This window comes from Eulemur rufifrons, chromosome 10, assembly GCF_041146395.1.
Source record: "Eulemur rufifrons isolate Redbay chromosome 10, OSU_ERuf_1, whole genome shotgun sequence".
Taxonomy (NCBI): Eukaryota; Metazoa; Chordata; class Mammalia; order Primates; family Lemuridae; genus Eulemur; species Eulemur rufifrons.
Genome location: NC_090992.1, coordinates 7,442,959 through 7,459,826, shown reverse-complemented (window position 1 = coordinate 7,459,826; position 16,868 = coordinate 7,442,959). Strand labels below are relative to the sequence as shown.

The 16,868-nt window shown below is 39.7% G+C and overlaps 2 protein-coding genes across 3 annotated transcripts; both read right to left on the bottom strand.

Annotated features, from left to right (window-relative positions):
- Positions 1-1,918: 1,918 nt before the first annotated feature.
- Positions 1,919-5,174, bottom strand: LOC138393086 (protocadherin beta-6). 2 transcript variants are annotated; one of them, XM_069484132.1, is made up of 2 exons: positions 4,939-5,174; positions 1,919-4,733 (listed from the first exon to the last, which is right to left on the bottom strand). In XM_069484132.1, exon 2 carries the CDS (start codon positions 4,560-4,562, stop codon positions 2,586-2,588), a length of 1,977 nt encoding a protein of 658 aa, XP_069340233.1. In that variant the 5' UTR covers positions 4,563-4,733; positions 4,939-5,174; the 3' UTR covers positions 1,919-2,585. The 2 variants fall into 2 exon arrangements, with proteins under 2 accessions (XP_069340233.1, XP_069340232.1); XM_069484131.1 differs by having other exon boundaries at positions 1,919-5,174.
- Positions 5,175-10,220: 5,046 nt separating this feature from the next.
- On the bottom strand, positions 10,221-13,352 carry LOC138393085 (protocadherin beta-5). The gene has a single exon (XM_069484130.1). The coding sequence runs from the start codon at positions 13,122-13,124 to the stop codon at positions 10,737-10,739; it is 2,388 nt and encodes a 795-aa protein (XP_069340231.1). The 5' UTR covers positions 13,125-13,352; the 3' UTR covers positions 10,221-10,736.
- Between the last annotated feature and the right edge of the window lie 3,516 nt (positions 13,353-16,868).

The window sequence follows — 16,868 nt, the reverse complement described above, 5'->3', positions numbered from 1 at the left end:
CAGTTTTTCACTCTTTTAGCCTGCAGCGCCACCAAGCGTTCTACTTTACAACTTCAGATAATTTTCATTTCAAAGCACATTGTAATAGCTAAAACATAAGCCATGCTTTTTAGGTCCTAGCTTGTTATATACTCCCTCTTCCCCCACGTATTACGCAGTCTTGTTTGGACAGCTAACAACAGTGTGACAACAAAATTAATGTCTCTGTCTATATTCATCTTCCTTATAAAGGTACAAGTTCAATGTACAAAACTGCTCTGCTCAAGGCAAATTCATGTATTCATTTAACAAGTATTTATCTGTGTGGGCATTCATTTAATTTCTTGAGATAATACAGTAAATAAAACACAATATATGCTTGCTCTTGGGTTTATGTTCTATTTGAAAAGTACTAATTTGTTCTATTGTTTTAAAAGAAATTATCAGCGGTGGCTCATACCTGTAATCCTAGCACTCTTGGGGGCCGAGGTGGGTGGATTGTTTGAGCTCAGGAGTTCGAGACCAGCCTGAGCAAGAGCAAGACCCCGTCTCTACTAAAAATAGAAGGACATTATATGGACAACTAAAAATATATACAGAAAAAATTAGCCAGGCATGGTGGTGCATGCCTGTAGTCCCAGCTACTCGGGAGGCTGAGGCAGGAGGATTGCTTGAGCCCAGGAGTTTGAGGTTGCTGTGAGCTAAGCTGATGCCATGGCACTCTAGCCCAGGTGACAGAGTGAGACTCTGTCAAAAAAAAAAAATTAAAGAAATTATGAATTTTTAACACCCAGTTTCTTTTCCCAAATTGCAATGTGCCTGTAACTCCTGAGAGAAAAACAAAAATCTTATTTCTTGTCAGTCTCTGGTCTACATAGCCTTTAGAAATTAGTTTCCTTCATAAATTAAGTTCGTGCAATGTCCAGTGAAGTTAAGAGGAAATGGCCATTTGTTTTATTAAAAATCAGTATACGCTCAGAATTTAGGCAATGTCTTTTCTATAAACATGAAAAAGACGATAAATTCAATGAAGTAAAACAAAAATACTTTGTGGGGAAGGGGTTTGACCTGTCTGCTTCAGAGAGGAACCCATCCCAATGTACATCCTCTGGGACTGCGGAGATGGGGATATTGAAAAACACCACTCCTCCAACTAAAGTCATGTGACTGGAGTGAAAATAGTGAAAAAAGCAAATCCCTCCAAAGAAGAAGAATACCATTCCAAGGAGGGGAGGGTAAATATCTGAGAATACAAAACAGTAAATATTCCCTACACTCATTGAACCAGTTGGTAATCACACATGACAGTTCATTTATCTAGACACAAAACCCGCTTGAATATGATTTAGTTAAGCCCAATTCCACTTTAATTAAGAATAAAAATAAAATATTCAGTTAATTGTTACTTTAATATAAATTCCCTGTCTTTGATGGGAAGTTAAAAAGAGGGATTTTTGATAAAATATCACAAATATAACTGACACAAATAAGACCAAATATGGGCTAAACTGTGAAAGTAAATAGTTTTATGGTTAATAAAGCAAATGATGCTTACACAGCACTAGAAGAGAAAATCTGACATTACCAGATAACCTGCCACAAATACCTTATGTACGTCTTGGCAGATATCACATAGACAAACTGGGAAGAGTGAAAGGAGGAATTTGAAAAACGTAAGTTGGATTTTACAAAACAATACGTTTCAGCTTTCAAATTGTTAGAAAAAGATGAGATAAATTGTGCTCTCAAGGATTTTATATTCTGTAATAGAGCACAGGGCCAGCAAAAGAGTGTTTTCTGTTTTGAAGGAAAGAAAAAGAGTGATTTAACTAAACAGTGATATTTAGTAATTTCACCAAAGGGTATATTATTGTAGAAAGGAATTAATATTTCTTTATTCATAGAAAATATATTTTTAAAAAAATTGACTACTGGAATGTTGGTAACATTCAGCAAATATTTATTAAGCATTTATATTATAATTGGCTCGATGTTTTTAAAAACAGACCATCATGGACTTACATGAGGTTCACAAACTGTAATGTGTGGACACTTCACTAAAGTCTATATTCATAGAAAATATATGTTGACTATTATGGTATATTTGAAATACACATAAGTATGAATGGATATCTTAGCATTTAGCCATCCTTAGTGTTTATCGTAAGTATTACACTCTTAGGAGTTAGCCCAAAATGAGACTTACATTGGAAGATGAAATAAAAACAAATACTCACATTTTTATATAGTCCTACATAGCAATAGTGAAAAACAGTCACCAATATTTGGAAATACAATTTTACTTAAAGGCTTTGAAATATGCTTTTGTAATAAGGATAGGTGATTTAATTAAAAGTATTTTAATTATGCAAATAAAATTTTACTTTTTACTCGGATTGTCAAATACAGTCCAGCAAAGTAACAAAAAACTACTAAGCATGAATAGAGAAAATACTGTGCATTGCTAGTATCTTTTTAAAAAGATTCAACCTAAAGAACAGAGGCAAATTAAGCAAGAAATAGACCATCAATAACATGTAACTTTAAGTTAAAAGAGATTTCCAAACTTAATAAGTAGAGTTTAGAATTATAGAGTAATCCAGTACTTAACTGAATGGGAAGCTATTCCGAAACGTGGAGTTTTCCTCCATTTCCCTTCCAGTTCCCTGAGGAGCGAAGTTGGGGATAATCGGTTTCAGAAACTTGAACTCGCTGGTCCCTGAGCCTCCAGTCAGACACACCTCATACTGGTAGCTCTGGGACAGGGTCCCCGTGCCGCTGACATCCACCAGATGGCCAGGAAAGTGGCCCTCAGGCACCGAGCAGCGACCCCCCGAGGCCGCCCTGTTCCTCCTGCACAGCCGCACCGCCAAGAACAGCAGCACCGAGAAGAGGAAGAGCGAGGACACAGAGGCCAAGGCGATGACCAAGTAGACGGTGAGCGAGTCGGCCTGCGCCTGGTCCGGGGCCGCTTCCGGGAGCGGCAGGTAGGGCTGGGAGAAGCCATCCACCAGGAGCACGTGCAGCGCGACGGTGGCAGACAGGGGAGGCTCGCCATTGTCCTTCACCAGCACCACCAGCCTGTGCTTGGCCGCGTCGCGCTCGCTCAGGGGCCTGGCGGTGCGCACCTCGCCATTGTGCGCCCACACGCTGAACAGCCCGGGCTCCGTGGCCTTGAGCAGCTGGAACGACAGCCAGGCGTTCTGGCCCGAGTCTCCGTCCACCGCCACCACCTTGGTCACCAGGTAGCCGGCCTCTGCCGCCCTGGGCACCAGCTCGGTGCAGGGCGCAGAGCCGTTCTGCAGCGGGTAAAGCACGAAGGGTGAGTTGTCATTGTCGTCCACCACCACGACGCGTACCAGCGCCTCGCTGCTCAGCGCAGGGAAGCCTCGGTCTGTGGCCCCCACGCGGAACTCGAACGCCTGCAGGGCCTCGTAGTCCAGCGACCTGAGAGCGAACAGGTGCCCGTTGTCCGCGTTGATGGAGACCAGGGAGGCGAGGGGCAGGTGGGGGTCTTGGGGCGGCAGCAGTGAGTAGGCGACCTGGGCATTGGTGCCTGAGTCTCTGTCTGTGGCGCTGACGCTGCCTATGTGCAGGGCGGGGCTGTTGTTCTCTTGGACGAACAGAGTGTAGGAGGTTTGGGTGAAGGCCGGGGTGTTGTCATTGACGTCGGAGACCAGCACTGTTATGCTGTGTTGGGTTTTCAGTCTAGGTGTCCCCAGATCAGTGACAGTGATGGTAATATTGTACTCAGCTTTGCTTTCTCTGTCTAGGGCGCCTTCTGTTTCCAGAGTGTAAAAATTCTCCACCGAAGGTCTTAGAATAAAGGGAAGATTGTTATCTATAGAACAAATAACCTGTTCGTTATGTCCAGAATCTGCATCTGAAACACTGAAAACTGCCACTATGATCTCTGGCAAGTTTTCAGGGATGGGGCTGATGAGTGATGACATGGTCAGTTCAGGGGCGTTGTCATTCACGTCCAGGACCTTGAGGACTAAAGAGCATTTTCCTGTTAGGCCCCCACCATCTGTGGCCTCAATATCCACGTGATAAGACTGAAATTCCTCATAATCCAAAGCCTTTCTCAGTCGAATTTCTCCTGTGATTGTGTTTATTTCGAAGGGTTGGTTAACGTCATCGACTTGAAACAGGGCATAGGATACCTCCCCAAACGATCCTGCATCTAAATCTCTGGCTGAGACGGTAATAACCAGAGAGTCAAGGGGACTGTTTTCAGGGACTTGAGCCTCATAGAGCTCCTGAACAAACTCAGGGGCGTTGTCATTGATGTCCAAAACCTGGATCTGAATCTCTGAGGTTCCTGACCTGGGCGGAGACCCGCCATCCAGCGCGGTGAGCGTTAGCCTGAGTTGAGGCTGCTCCTCGCGGTCCAAAGCCTTGTCCAGCACCAGCTCCGGGAACTTCCTGCCGTCGCTGCGATTGCGGGTGAGAACGTGGAAGTGAGGATTGGAGCTGATTGTGTAGCTCTGAAGGCTGTTGCTGCCAACGTCTAAATCGTTTGCCATTTTTAAAGGAAATATCTTTCCTGGCGTAGTAACTTCTGATATTTTCAGGATCATTTCTCTAGAAGGGAACTCTGGGGCGTGGTCATTTATATCTCTGACTCGCAAGGCAGCCTGAAAAAACTGCAAAGGATTTTCCAGTAACACTTGGAAAGGAAGCACACACGGCTCAGTGGAGCCGCACAGCTCCTCCCGGTCCAGTTTTTCATTTAGCAGCAAATCATGGGTCTGTGGGTCAAGCTGCAAATGCTGTCTGTTCCCCCTGAAAACAACCCTGGCGCCCCGTGCGGCCAACTCTCCCACCGCAAGTCCCAGGTCCTTTGTCAAGTTGGCTACAAACGTGCCACTTTCTGTCTCCTCCAGTACTGAATACTGAATCGATTCTGAACCCACCTCCCACAAAAGCATCAATAAAATGAAGATCGCCACTTGCCTTTTCTTGTGCTGTGCTTTTGTATGCACCATCTCTATTGTTCTGTCTGATTCCATAGTAAAAATCCTCTTCAGCTCCCAATCACCACATCGGGCGACGACCCTCCGAAATGCTTTTGCCATAGATTTTTAAATTTGTTCTTATAACTTGCCTGGCGACGACTGCCTTCCTGAACACGTCTATCTTAGCTTTAGCTCTAACTATGTTCTGTATTTTTACCTGGCTTCTGGGTAAAATGGAGTCCACTGAATCTGCAGAGCTTTTATTCACTCTCTTAGCCTGCACCGCCACCACGCGTTCAAATTAATAACTTCATGAGGGGTTTTCACATCAATACCATTTCTGAAATCTGAGCATTATAAAGACTTTTGGGTCGAGTCAGTGTTTCTCAAACTCAGTTTGTGAACCACATACATAAAGAATTGCTTGAGAATATTGGGGTTTTGTACGTTGTTTTTTTAAAAAGCCAATTCCAGGCTCCCCTCCAGATCTTGAATCAAATTCTCTGGTGGTGCTAAATATGGAGAAAGATTGAAGAATACTTCAATCTTTTTCCTTAAGTGATTCTCATGCATAGCAGCATTTAAGAATCACTACTTCAGGTAATGTAGAAAACTTCCTACAATTGACTTTGATTTGGCAGTGCAATTGTCTCTGATGACCAGTGTAATTTGTAAGTCCAAGAGGTACATTATTTAATTGTCCCAACAAACATATCAACACACTATACAAAATTTAGGAGTTTGTTAGCAACACTAATAGTAAAATAAAAAAAAATTCTCTATAAGTGGCATGAGCAACAAAATTACTTTGTTAAGTGGCTATGCCAAGATAGTAAAAAAGATCCATTAGGCTATTAGAAGGAAAATTGAGACCAAGAAGTACTTATGATAGAAATATCTAAGCAAATGAAATTATTTAAAAGAGGAACCAGGAACAATCAAATAATTGCCTTAAGCATTTTAGGACTCTACTTCATTTTTGTATGGATAGAGTTGGATGTGGTTTTAAGTGACTTTTCCATTTTTGTCAAATTCATTTCTTACATTAATTAATTAATTAATCAACGTCCAAGTATATTACCCTGTTGTAAGAACATGATGCAATGCAGAAAATAAACATTCAAGAATTACCTCCACCATCCTCTCACAGCAAGGAGGACACTAAGTCCTAAAAATACAGGCCAAATAAAGTGCTGTAAAAAGGTGAACTACATTTCAGTGAATATCATGGAAGTCAATGATGGGATATCATGACCATATTTATTCCTTTCTCACCATTTTCTGCTCAGATAAATTGGAAAATGTGGCTCTAAAGATCCTGAAAATGTAGGAAATAGGTCAGGACATCTATAAGAATACAAAATATGCCAAACACAATTCATTGCAGATTGATTTCTTATTTATTGAGAGGTAATTAGGTCATGAGGGAGCGGCCCTCCTGAATAGGATTAGTGCCTTTATAAAAAGGGACTGCAGAGAGCTTTTTTTGCCCTCTTTCCACCATGTGAGTATACAATAAGTCATCAGTCTGCACCATAGAAAAGGGCCTTCACCAGGACCTAATCATGCTGGCACCCTGATTTCAGACTTCCAGGCCCCAGCACTGTAAGAAATAAATTTCTGTTTTTTATAAGCCACCTGGTCTATGGCATTTTGTTATAGCAGCCTAAGCTGATTAGGACAGTAGCCTTGTGCAAGTTGCTGTACTTCTGCGTGTTCCAGTTTGTTCTTCTTGAAAATTAGGAATCAATGGTACCATTATTTTGAAGATTAAATGAGATATATGTATAAAATATTTAGAAAACATCCAAGTACACAGAAAGAACATAGTAATAATAAGAGTATAAAATATATAATACATAATAATGTTTAATAACAAGAAAGTTCTTAAGGACTTAAATATGCCATAAAATCAAAAATTTATTAGAAATACTCAAAAATAAAGCAAGAGACTTAAGAATGTATAGGAAAAGCTAAAGATATAAAATAAAAGTGAAATATAAACAGAGAAATAATTGAGAGTAGTCAATATCTGATAAGCACAAGTCCCAGAAAGAAATAACAAGATAAAATTAGGGATACAATTATTAAGAAAATAATAATAGAGATGAAGTAATCACATAGATGAAAAGGTATGAATTGTTAGAATACATAAGTACATTGAATGTCCAGCAAAATGAATGAAAAAGATTATGACACTATTACAAAATTCAAGTCACCTAAAAGGAAGAAAAAATCCTAAAACTGAGAGGAAAAGAGGGAGGCATATATGCACACACACACATATATGTAGAGGTATATATATAGAGAGAGAGAGAGAGAGAGAGAGAACAGAAAAGATCAAGAAGAAAACTTGCATAAGATTTCTTATTAAAAATTGTGAATCAATAATCAGTGCATTAATGATTTTAAATTTCCAAGCAAGAATTTTATATCTGGCCAAATCATCAATCAACTATAAAGGAAAATTAAATGCATTTTCAGACTTGTAGAGATATGGAAAGTTTCTTTTTCCTGAACTCTCTTTTAGGAAGCCACTTCAGGATATACTGTGGCAAAGGGAAGGAATAAAAAAGAAAGAAGGTGATAAGGGATCTATTAAACAATGGACTCAACCAGGAGAGATAGAAAGACAAGATGACAGTTTTGTACAGACTTACAGATCATTGAATCCAGATAGAAGCAGAAAGATCAAGGGCTTCAGGTAGGAAATATGAGAAGCTGAATTATTGATTGAGATTTTGAAAATATGGTAAAGCCAACTGAAGGAGTTTAAGATGATGAATCTTCTTTCTCTCTGGTTATCAGTTTTAAAAAAAGAAAATATATATATTAAATGATGAATCTATCTTGATCTTGATCTTAGGAACATTTCTGTTTTCAATGTCACAGGAAGCACAACGTCAGATCCAAAGAACAGACAGATAGTCCTTTTCACTAAGTAATATGACTCTGCAATAAGCTATATTTTGAGAAAGAGGGAATCAGTCCTTGAAAACTAGAAACTCTCCTGTCACTCACATGTAGGCCACGATCTTCTCCTGTTGAGCAAAACCAATACATAGAATACTAACATCAGAAAAGACCACTGTGACCTTGATGGAGCAAGACCAAAATAAAATTACTTCATGCTTGAACAGAGAGAAAAGCAAGAACATTGTCCAAAGAAACATCAAAAAAGACAAAAAAAAAACCCAAAAAAACCCCAAATCCTTCCTTTGTTAATATGAGTGAATGTTGCTTCTTTACCAATTACAGCTTTAATTTCACTTTATTCTTCCCACCTTCTAAATAAAATTCATTAAGATACCCAATCATGGACCTACCCCCATTTTCTGAAAGCATCCAGTCCAGAGCTAGCCTATACTTCCTTGAACCCTCCCCAAAATCACTTAATACAAGCCCAAATCCTATAACACCTTTGAAAGGTAAACACAATTTTGTTCTGACACAGTGTATTCTTGGTTCTTTTGGCTACAGGGCATTCATAATTTATATAGTCATCAAAAGAAAAATTTTAATATTTATTTTCAGGTTCTAAAACATCTATAGACAAGACAAGGAATTCTTAGCTATTCTTATAAAGAAGATGTAAAGCTATGGCTGTAAAAATATAAAATGTAAAAGTAGATATTCAATTAAGAGAGGTTGGAAAGTGTAAGAGAAAAACAGATATAAAAGGAAGAATAAGAATGTTATTCCTTTTTTCATACAAAAAATCAAATGAAACTGTTATTAATGGAAAATAAATGAAGGTTTCAGTTTTACCAGAGAAGTACCTGAAAGTAGTGATATAGCTATATGTGAAATATGGATGATTGAAGTTGTTTTAAATGTGCTGGATACTCAGCAATTATAACAGGAAATTAATTGTCTAAAGTTTATGAAAAAGTTACTGTATTAGTTTTCTAGGGCTGCCATAACAAATACCATAGACTGGGTATTAGAACTTAAACAACAGAAATTTGTTTCCTCACAGTTCTGGAGGCTAGAACTTCAAGATCAAGGTGTTGGCAGGATTAGTTTTATTTGGAGACTTCTTTCCTTGGTTTGTAGATGGCCATCTTCTTCCAGTGTGTTCACATGATCCCCTGTCTGTGGGTGCACATGTCTGGTGTCTCTCTACATTCTAACCTCCTCATCTCATAAGGACACCAGTCATACTGAATTAAGACCTGTCCTAATAACCCATTTTCATGTGATCACCCCTTTAAAGGGCCTATCTGTAAATACAGTCACATTCTGAGGTAGTAGGGGTTAGGGCTTCAACATATGAATTTGAGGGGTGGGGGAGTGAGACACAGTTCAGCCCCTAACAGTTACAAACATATTCCTTGATGATAAGAAAGTAAATATACATCCAGGTGTGGTGGCTCATGCCTGTAATCCTAGCACTCTGGGAGGCCAAAGAAGGAGGATCACTTGAGGTCAGGAATTCAAGAACAGCCTGAGCAAGAACGAGACCAACCCTGTCTCTACTAAAAATAGAAAAAAATTAGCCAGGTGTGGTGGTGTGTGCCCGTGTTCCCAGCTACTGGGGAGGCTGAGGCAGGAGTTCGAGGTTCCTGTGAACTAGACCAACACCACAGCACTCTAGCCTAGGCAACAGAGTGAGACTCTGTCTCAAAAAGAAAAAAAAAGACAGTAAATATAAGAAGAGCTAAACAAAACAAAACAAAAAAGGTTTAAAATTGCTTGCCAATGGACAAAATTAAAAAACAGACAATACCATGTGTTGGCAAAAATGTGGGGAAACTTGTACATCCAAACACTGGCGATAGCAGTTTAAAGTAGTACAACCACTTTGAAAGACAATTGAGAAATGTCTACTAAAAGTGAACATGTACTTAGTCAGTAAGGAGTGATTACACTCCAAGGTATATACCCAACAAAACTGCATATACAGATTTGCCAAAGGACGCATACAATATCACACCACAGCAAATCATGAAAAAAAGCTACATACAATAATGTTCATAGCAGTATTATTCATAACAACCAAACTTTGCCGCAACCCAAATATTCATCTAAAGATGGATAATAAATTGTGGCATATTTATACGTTGAATATACTATACAGCAATGAGAATGAAAGGATTAAACTTAAAAGGAGCATTATGTTTTGAGAAAATTAGCCAGATGTGGTGCTTTCCTGTAGTTCTAGCTACTTGGGAGGCTGAGGCTGGAGGATTGCTTGAGCCTAGGAGTTAGAGGTTACAGTGAATTATGATCACACCACTTCACTCCAGCCTGAACAACAGAGAGACACCCTCTCAAAAAAAAAAGTGTATAATAAAAATCAGGGCTGGGAAAAAAGAGTAGATAGAAGATTGTTGCATTTTTACATGTTTTCTCACATATTTGATGGTATTATAGGTACATATTCCTTCAGAAACAATTAAAATAAAGAAAGTGATGTAAAACACTTTTATTTTCATAATTTAGCATCAAATACAGTGAGAGGGTGATGAAACAGAATGGGTAGAATACATAGAAAATAAAATGATTTTGATTTTATTAAGACAGTTCATCATAACAAACACCAACAAAAAGAGTTTAAAATCTCAGGAAAATCAACAGCATGCACGGATTCAGAAGGGCTCTATGGAAATGAATACAATGAAGTAAAACTGAAATTTGCAAAATTGGACAACATAAAGTTCAATAGACAAATCCATTAAAAAGAGAAATCAAAGCTAAACCTGAAGGTGGACTTTGTCTCCATGACACTCTCAACTTCTATATCTGGATAAGTTAGGGATAAATGGCAGAAAACATCGCATCCTAATCAGATCTCTAATTGAATCCAAAGCTATTCTGGAAGGTAGCAGCTTTCCCCATTTCTTCACCAGAGCCCTGGGGCCAGAGGTTGGGGATTATCGGCTTCAGGAATTTAAATTCACGAGTCCCAGAGTCTCCCGTCAGACACACCTCATACTGGTAGCTCTGGGACAGAGTCCCTGTGCCGCTGACATCCACCAGATGGCCAGGAAAGTGGCCCTCGGGAACTGAGCAGCGACCCCCCAAGGCCGCCCTGTTCCTCCTGCACAGCCGCACAGCCACGAACAGCAGCACCGAGAAGAGGAAGAGCGAGGACACAGAGGCCAAGGCGATGACCAAGTAGACGGTGAGCGAGTCGGCCTGAGCCTGGTCCGGGGCCGCTTCCGGGAGCGGCAGGTAGGGCTGGGAGAAGCCATCCACCAGGAGCACGTGCAGAGCGACGGTGGCAGACAGGGGAGGCTCGCCATTGTCCTTCACCAGCACGACCAGCCTGTGCTTGACCGCGTCGCGCTCGCTCAGGGGCCTGGCGGTGCGCACCTCGCCATTGTGTGCCCACACGCTGAACAGCCCAGGCTCCGTGGCCTTGAGCAGCTGGAACGACAGCCAGGCGTTCTGGCCCGAGTCTCCGTCCACCGCCACCACCTTGGTCACCAGGTAGCCGGCCTCTGCCGCCCTGGGCACCAGCTCGGTGCAGGGCGCAGAGCTGTTCTGCAGCGGGTACAGCACGAAAGGCGAGTTGTCATTGTCGTCCACCACCACGACGCGCACCAGCGCCTCGCTGCTCAGCGCAGGGGAGCCTCGGTCTGTGGCGCCCACGCGGAACTCGAACGCCTGCAGGGCCTCGTAGTCCAGCGACCTGAGGGCGAACAGGTGCCCGTTGTCCATGTTGATGGAGATCAGGGAGGCGAGGGGCAGGTGTGGGTCCTGGGGCGGCAGCAGTGAGTAGGCGACCTGGGCGTTGGTGCCTGAGTCTCTGTCTGTGGCGCTGATGCTGCCTATGTGCAGGGCGGGGCTGTTGTTCTCTTGGACAAACAGGGTGTAGGAGGTTTGGGTGAAGGCAGGGGCGTTGTCATTGACGTCGGAGACCAGCACGATTATGCTGTGCTCTGTTTTCAACCTGGGAGTCCCCAGATCAGTGACCGTGATGGTGATGTTGTACTCAGCTCGGGTCTCTCTGTCCAGTGGCCTCTGTGTCACTAGGGTATAAAAGTTCTTGAATGTGGGTTTCAAGAGGAAAGGGAGATCATCGTGGATGGAGCAAACCATTTTTCCATTGTCCCCAGAATCTGGATCCGAAACACTGAAAACCGCAACTACAGTTTCCGGGGAGTTTTCTGGAGTGGAGCTGGTGAGCGTCGACATGGTTAGTTCCGGGGCGTTGTCATTCACATCCACCACCTCTATAGCTACAGTGCATTTTCCTGAAAGTCCTCCGCCATCTGTGGCTACAATTTCCACATTATAATATCGAGTTGTCTCGAAATCCAATGCCTTTTTCAGACGAATTTCTCCTGTTATTTCGTCTATTACGAATGATTGAGTAACTTCATTGCCTTGGACTAGAGCATAGGCTACATTCCCATAGGCTCCTGCATCTAGATCTCGGGCAGAGACAGCAAGAACTGAAGAGTTAAGGGGACTGTTCTCAGGGACCTGTACCTCATAGAGCGACTGCGAAAACTCAGGGGCATTGTCATTATTGTCCAAGACGACAATGAGTATTGTGATCGTCCCGGACCTGGGCGGAGCCCCACCATCCAGCGCCACGAGGGTTAAACTGAACTCAGGCTGCTCCTCTCGGTCCAGCGCTTTCTCCAACACCAGCTCTGGGTATTTGCTGCCATCTCCACGATTATGAGTAACAACATGAAAGTGGAAGTTGGGGCTAATTGTGTAGTTCTGAACAGTGTTGCTACCTATGTCGAAGTCGTGAGCTATTTTCAAAGGAAACACAGTCCCTGGCTGGACATTCTCTGGGATTTTTAGGAGCATTTCCCTCTCTAGGAACTCTGGGGAATGGTCATTTATATCTCTGAGCTGCAAATCAACTTGAAAAAACTGCACGGGGTTTTCCAGTAATAGTTGGAAATGCAATATACAGGGTTCTGTCGCCCCGCACAGCACCTCCCGGTCTAGTTTTTCATATAGAAGCAAATTGCCGGTCTTTATATCGAGATGCAAGAGCTGTTTGTTTCCTTTGTAATGGATTTGCGCGCCCCGGGTCGCCAATTCCCCCACCCCAAGCCCCAGGTCTTTTGCCAGATTGGCCACAAAGTAGCCCCTTTCTGTTTCTTCTGGTATGGAATACCTAATTGCCTCAGAGCCAGCCTCCCACAAAAGCAACAATATAGCAAGAAAGATAACTTGCCTTTTCTGTGGCGTTTTGGCTAGCGCAGTCTCCATTGTTCAGACCTGGTCCAGAAGGTGCAGTTTCTTCAACTCGGTATAAAATCCACTCAGACGATTTAAATAACCTCAAATTCGATCTTTCTCACTGATTTGCATTAGAACGATGCCTTCTCTGAAGATCTCTCCCCTTAGATCTTACTTAAAATGCTTCCTTCTTTTAAGGGAGCATTCAGAGTTCGGATTCCCAGCTTAATGGCGTCTGGGTAATAGGCAGAGCCCACTCTTAGCCTGCAGCACCACCAGGCGTCCTTATTTACTATTGCATATAGTATTTGACATTTCATTCCAACCCTGATGTGTGCCCATATCCTTTCAAGTCATAGAAGCGCTCCCAACTGTATCTCCAGCTCTTAGCTTCTGGAAGTTCTAAATAAACGTTTACTAAGTTAATTTTCAGTGTAAGAAGAATACTTTTGAGAACAAACTAAAGTGATATCTTGGTCTTCTCCTTAAAAGTACTTTTTGAGTACACGAAGAAACTTTCTTTAGTGGCTTTCTTATTTGATTTCATTCAAGAAATAAATAATAATGGATATCTACAAAATCTAAAATTTCACTGTGGTTAAAGAGCATACTCTGAGTAATTACAATTCTTTTTAAAAATTTGAGGCTTGTATTATGACCCAAAATATGAACATTTTTAATATATTCCATATGCATGTAAAAAGAAAGTATATGCTCCAGTGTGGTATGTATGTCAATTTATTTAATATTCAAATATAATGTTCATGTTGTTCAGATCATCAATATTCTGTGAGTGTGTGTGTGTGTGTGTGTGTATTTTGTCTTCTTATTCTATCAGGAATTGAGAGAGTTGTATTAAGTCTTCTAGTATGATTGTGGTTTGTCTATTTCCTATTTGTGTCCTATAGTTATCTTGTGAGGATATATTTAGTCTTAAAACTAACATGTTTCTGGTATATTTACCTCCCTATTATTAAGAAATATCTCTATCTCTCATAATGTATCTTTCCTTAAGTCTCTTTTGTCTTAATGTGAGTATAGCCACATTAGGTTTATTTTGGCTAGTGTTTGTATTACTATCTACCTTATTCCATTTTTTAAACTTTCAAAAGTCTTTCTGTGCTATCTCACACACACACATGCACACACACATTTATTTGATAGCACAGAGTTGAGTTTTTCTTAAATATAGCCTGACAATTTTGGTCGTTTAATTTGATTATTTAATACAATTATAACTAATGTAATATCTGATGCCTTTCCATTTTACTTACCAACTAATTATTTTTCTATTTGTCCCTAAAGTTTCTTCTTTTGGATTATTCACATATTTGTTTTTTATTTTTCAATTAGGTTTTTAGTTATTATGGTGTTTATCCAAGAAATTATAGCATACATCTTTGATCTACAAGAATCTAATACAAATTATTAATTTTACTACTTCCATGATAATGCTTAGAACCTTAGAACTCTTTAACTCTATTTATACCTCTGTCTCTTACACTATTGTTGTTATAAACTTAAATTTTGCATCTAATTTAAATCCTTTAAGAAACTATGATTGTTGCTTTGTATAATCAATATTCAATCGACATTCATGTATATTTACCCTTCTTGTTGCTGTTCTTTTCTTTCTGCAATTCTGTGATTTCTTTTGGACTATTTTCCTTTTGCCAAATGAATTTCACTAAAAGAATTTCTTTTAGTGCACGGGTAACTGTGGTTAATTCTCTCAGCTTCTGTCTGAAAACCTCATTCATTATTAGAGTATATATTTGCTGGTAATAGAATTGTAGTGTAGTAATAATTTTCTTTCAGGACTTTAAAGACATATTCCTTTGCCTTTTGGTTTCATGACTTCTGGTGAAAAGTCAACTCTTCATTTTACTGATGCTCCTTTAAAAGTAATGTGTCATTTTTTAATGTGGTTGCTTTTAAGGTTTTCTCTTTGACTTTGGTCTTCAGCAACTTTCCTAAGATATGCCTAGGTGTGCTTTGTTTTTTATTTATCCAGATTGGGTTTCACTGAGTATCTTGAAAGGTTAAGCATTTTCACCAATTTTGGGATATTTGTGGTCATTATCTCTTCAACTATTGTTTATTCCTCATTCTTATTCTCTCTTTTCCTTCTAGGATTACAATAATATGTATGTTAGAGGGATTGTTTAATGTCCCACATGTCACTAATGTTATTTTCTGTATTTTCCATTATTTTTTACTCTGTGCTTCTATTTGGATATTTATATTGCCCTGTCTTGCATCCACTAATCTTGTGTTCCTTTATATCTATGGCATTAAACCATTTAAATGGTTTTAATTTTAGATATTATACCTTTTTAGTTCCAGAATTAATTTCCACTTTTAAATTTCAATTCTCCAGTGAAATGATCTTTTTCTATTTTCTCCATTGTTCTTTATTTTTACATATTAGTCATACTTATTTTAACATCATTGTCAGTTAATTCTAATATCTGGATCATCTGTGGGTCATCTATGTTGTCTGTTTTTTCTCTTCGTTTTCTTCATGTCATCCAGTTTTTGGTGTGTGTATGTGGCTACTGATTTTGGTTTTTTTACTGATTTTTATTGAATGCTGAATATGCAAAAAGCTGTCCAGCATCAAGATGTTATCTTCCTCCTGACAGTGTTCACCTTTCCCTCTGTTAACTTGATAGAGTCCTGCCTAATCAAATCACCTTAATCCAAACAGGCACTGTGCTTAGTCAAGGCTCTTTGCTGTCCTGATAAGCACCTGGCCCTCCAGAACTTCAGTTGAGAACTTTGATATATTCTCCACAGCCCCTTGTTTGTTCTCAGACTTAGCAAATTTTCTTTGGGTAAAACTGACTGTAGGAGTCAGTTCTCATCCTCCTCAGAATTTTCCTCTCAGGAATATGCCTTCTCAGGAATCTTAACCTATTCAGTTATTATCATATCATCTGCTTTTCATTACTTCAAGCAGATAGTTTTTAAATTTTAATACATTTTTATGGTTGTTTTCAGCTACTAGGTAATCTATCTAACCTGGGAGCATAATTTCCCCAAATATAAACATAACTTTTAACCTAACACTATTGAAAATATATTTTGTAGCTTTTGATAGTAAAGGAAGAGGAGTTTTAAAATAATATGGGCTACATTGCCTTCAGTAGAATTTCTTCACCCAAAACAGCATGTATTAAAATTCACTATATGCTGTGCCTAAAAACAATAGCAAAGGAATTGTAAAAGATGCACATACAATAGATGAATTTGAGAAAATATCTGTTGAAATGGGTGTTATTACCAAGATATTTGGCCTCTATTTTTGTTCTGTAACAACAGAACTGGCCTATTTTCATAACGTATGGATGCTGTGAAAGTTATTTAGATCATGTTTACTACTAAATTCCAATAATTGAATTTTAAAATGTTGATCTATTCTACATGAGTCTGATGGTAGCCCTTAAGCTGGTAAGGAATGACCCGTGCTTTATGAATACATACAAGGATGATGTGGATTCTGGGTATTTATTTGGCCAGTCTCATTTGGGTAATTATACAAATTAGACTTTCCTTGCATAAACAATAAAAGAAAATTTGGATTTTTATGATATTGAAATATATAGCCAAAAACTTTAATAAGATTTTTTTACTTGTCATCATACATAAAAGCTATTTCATTTAAATAGCTAACAATACATGGAGAAATCATGAAAGTTGACTACCATATTTACGTCTTATATATTTGTTTGTGTTTGATTCTGTTCTCACTTTTATCTCTTCCTCACTTCA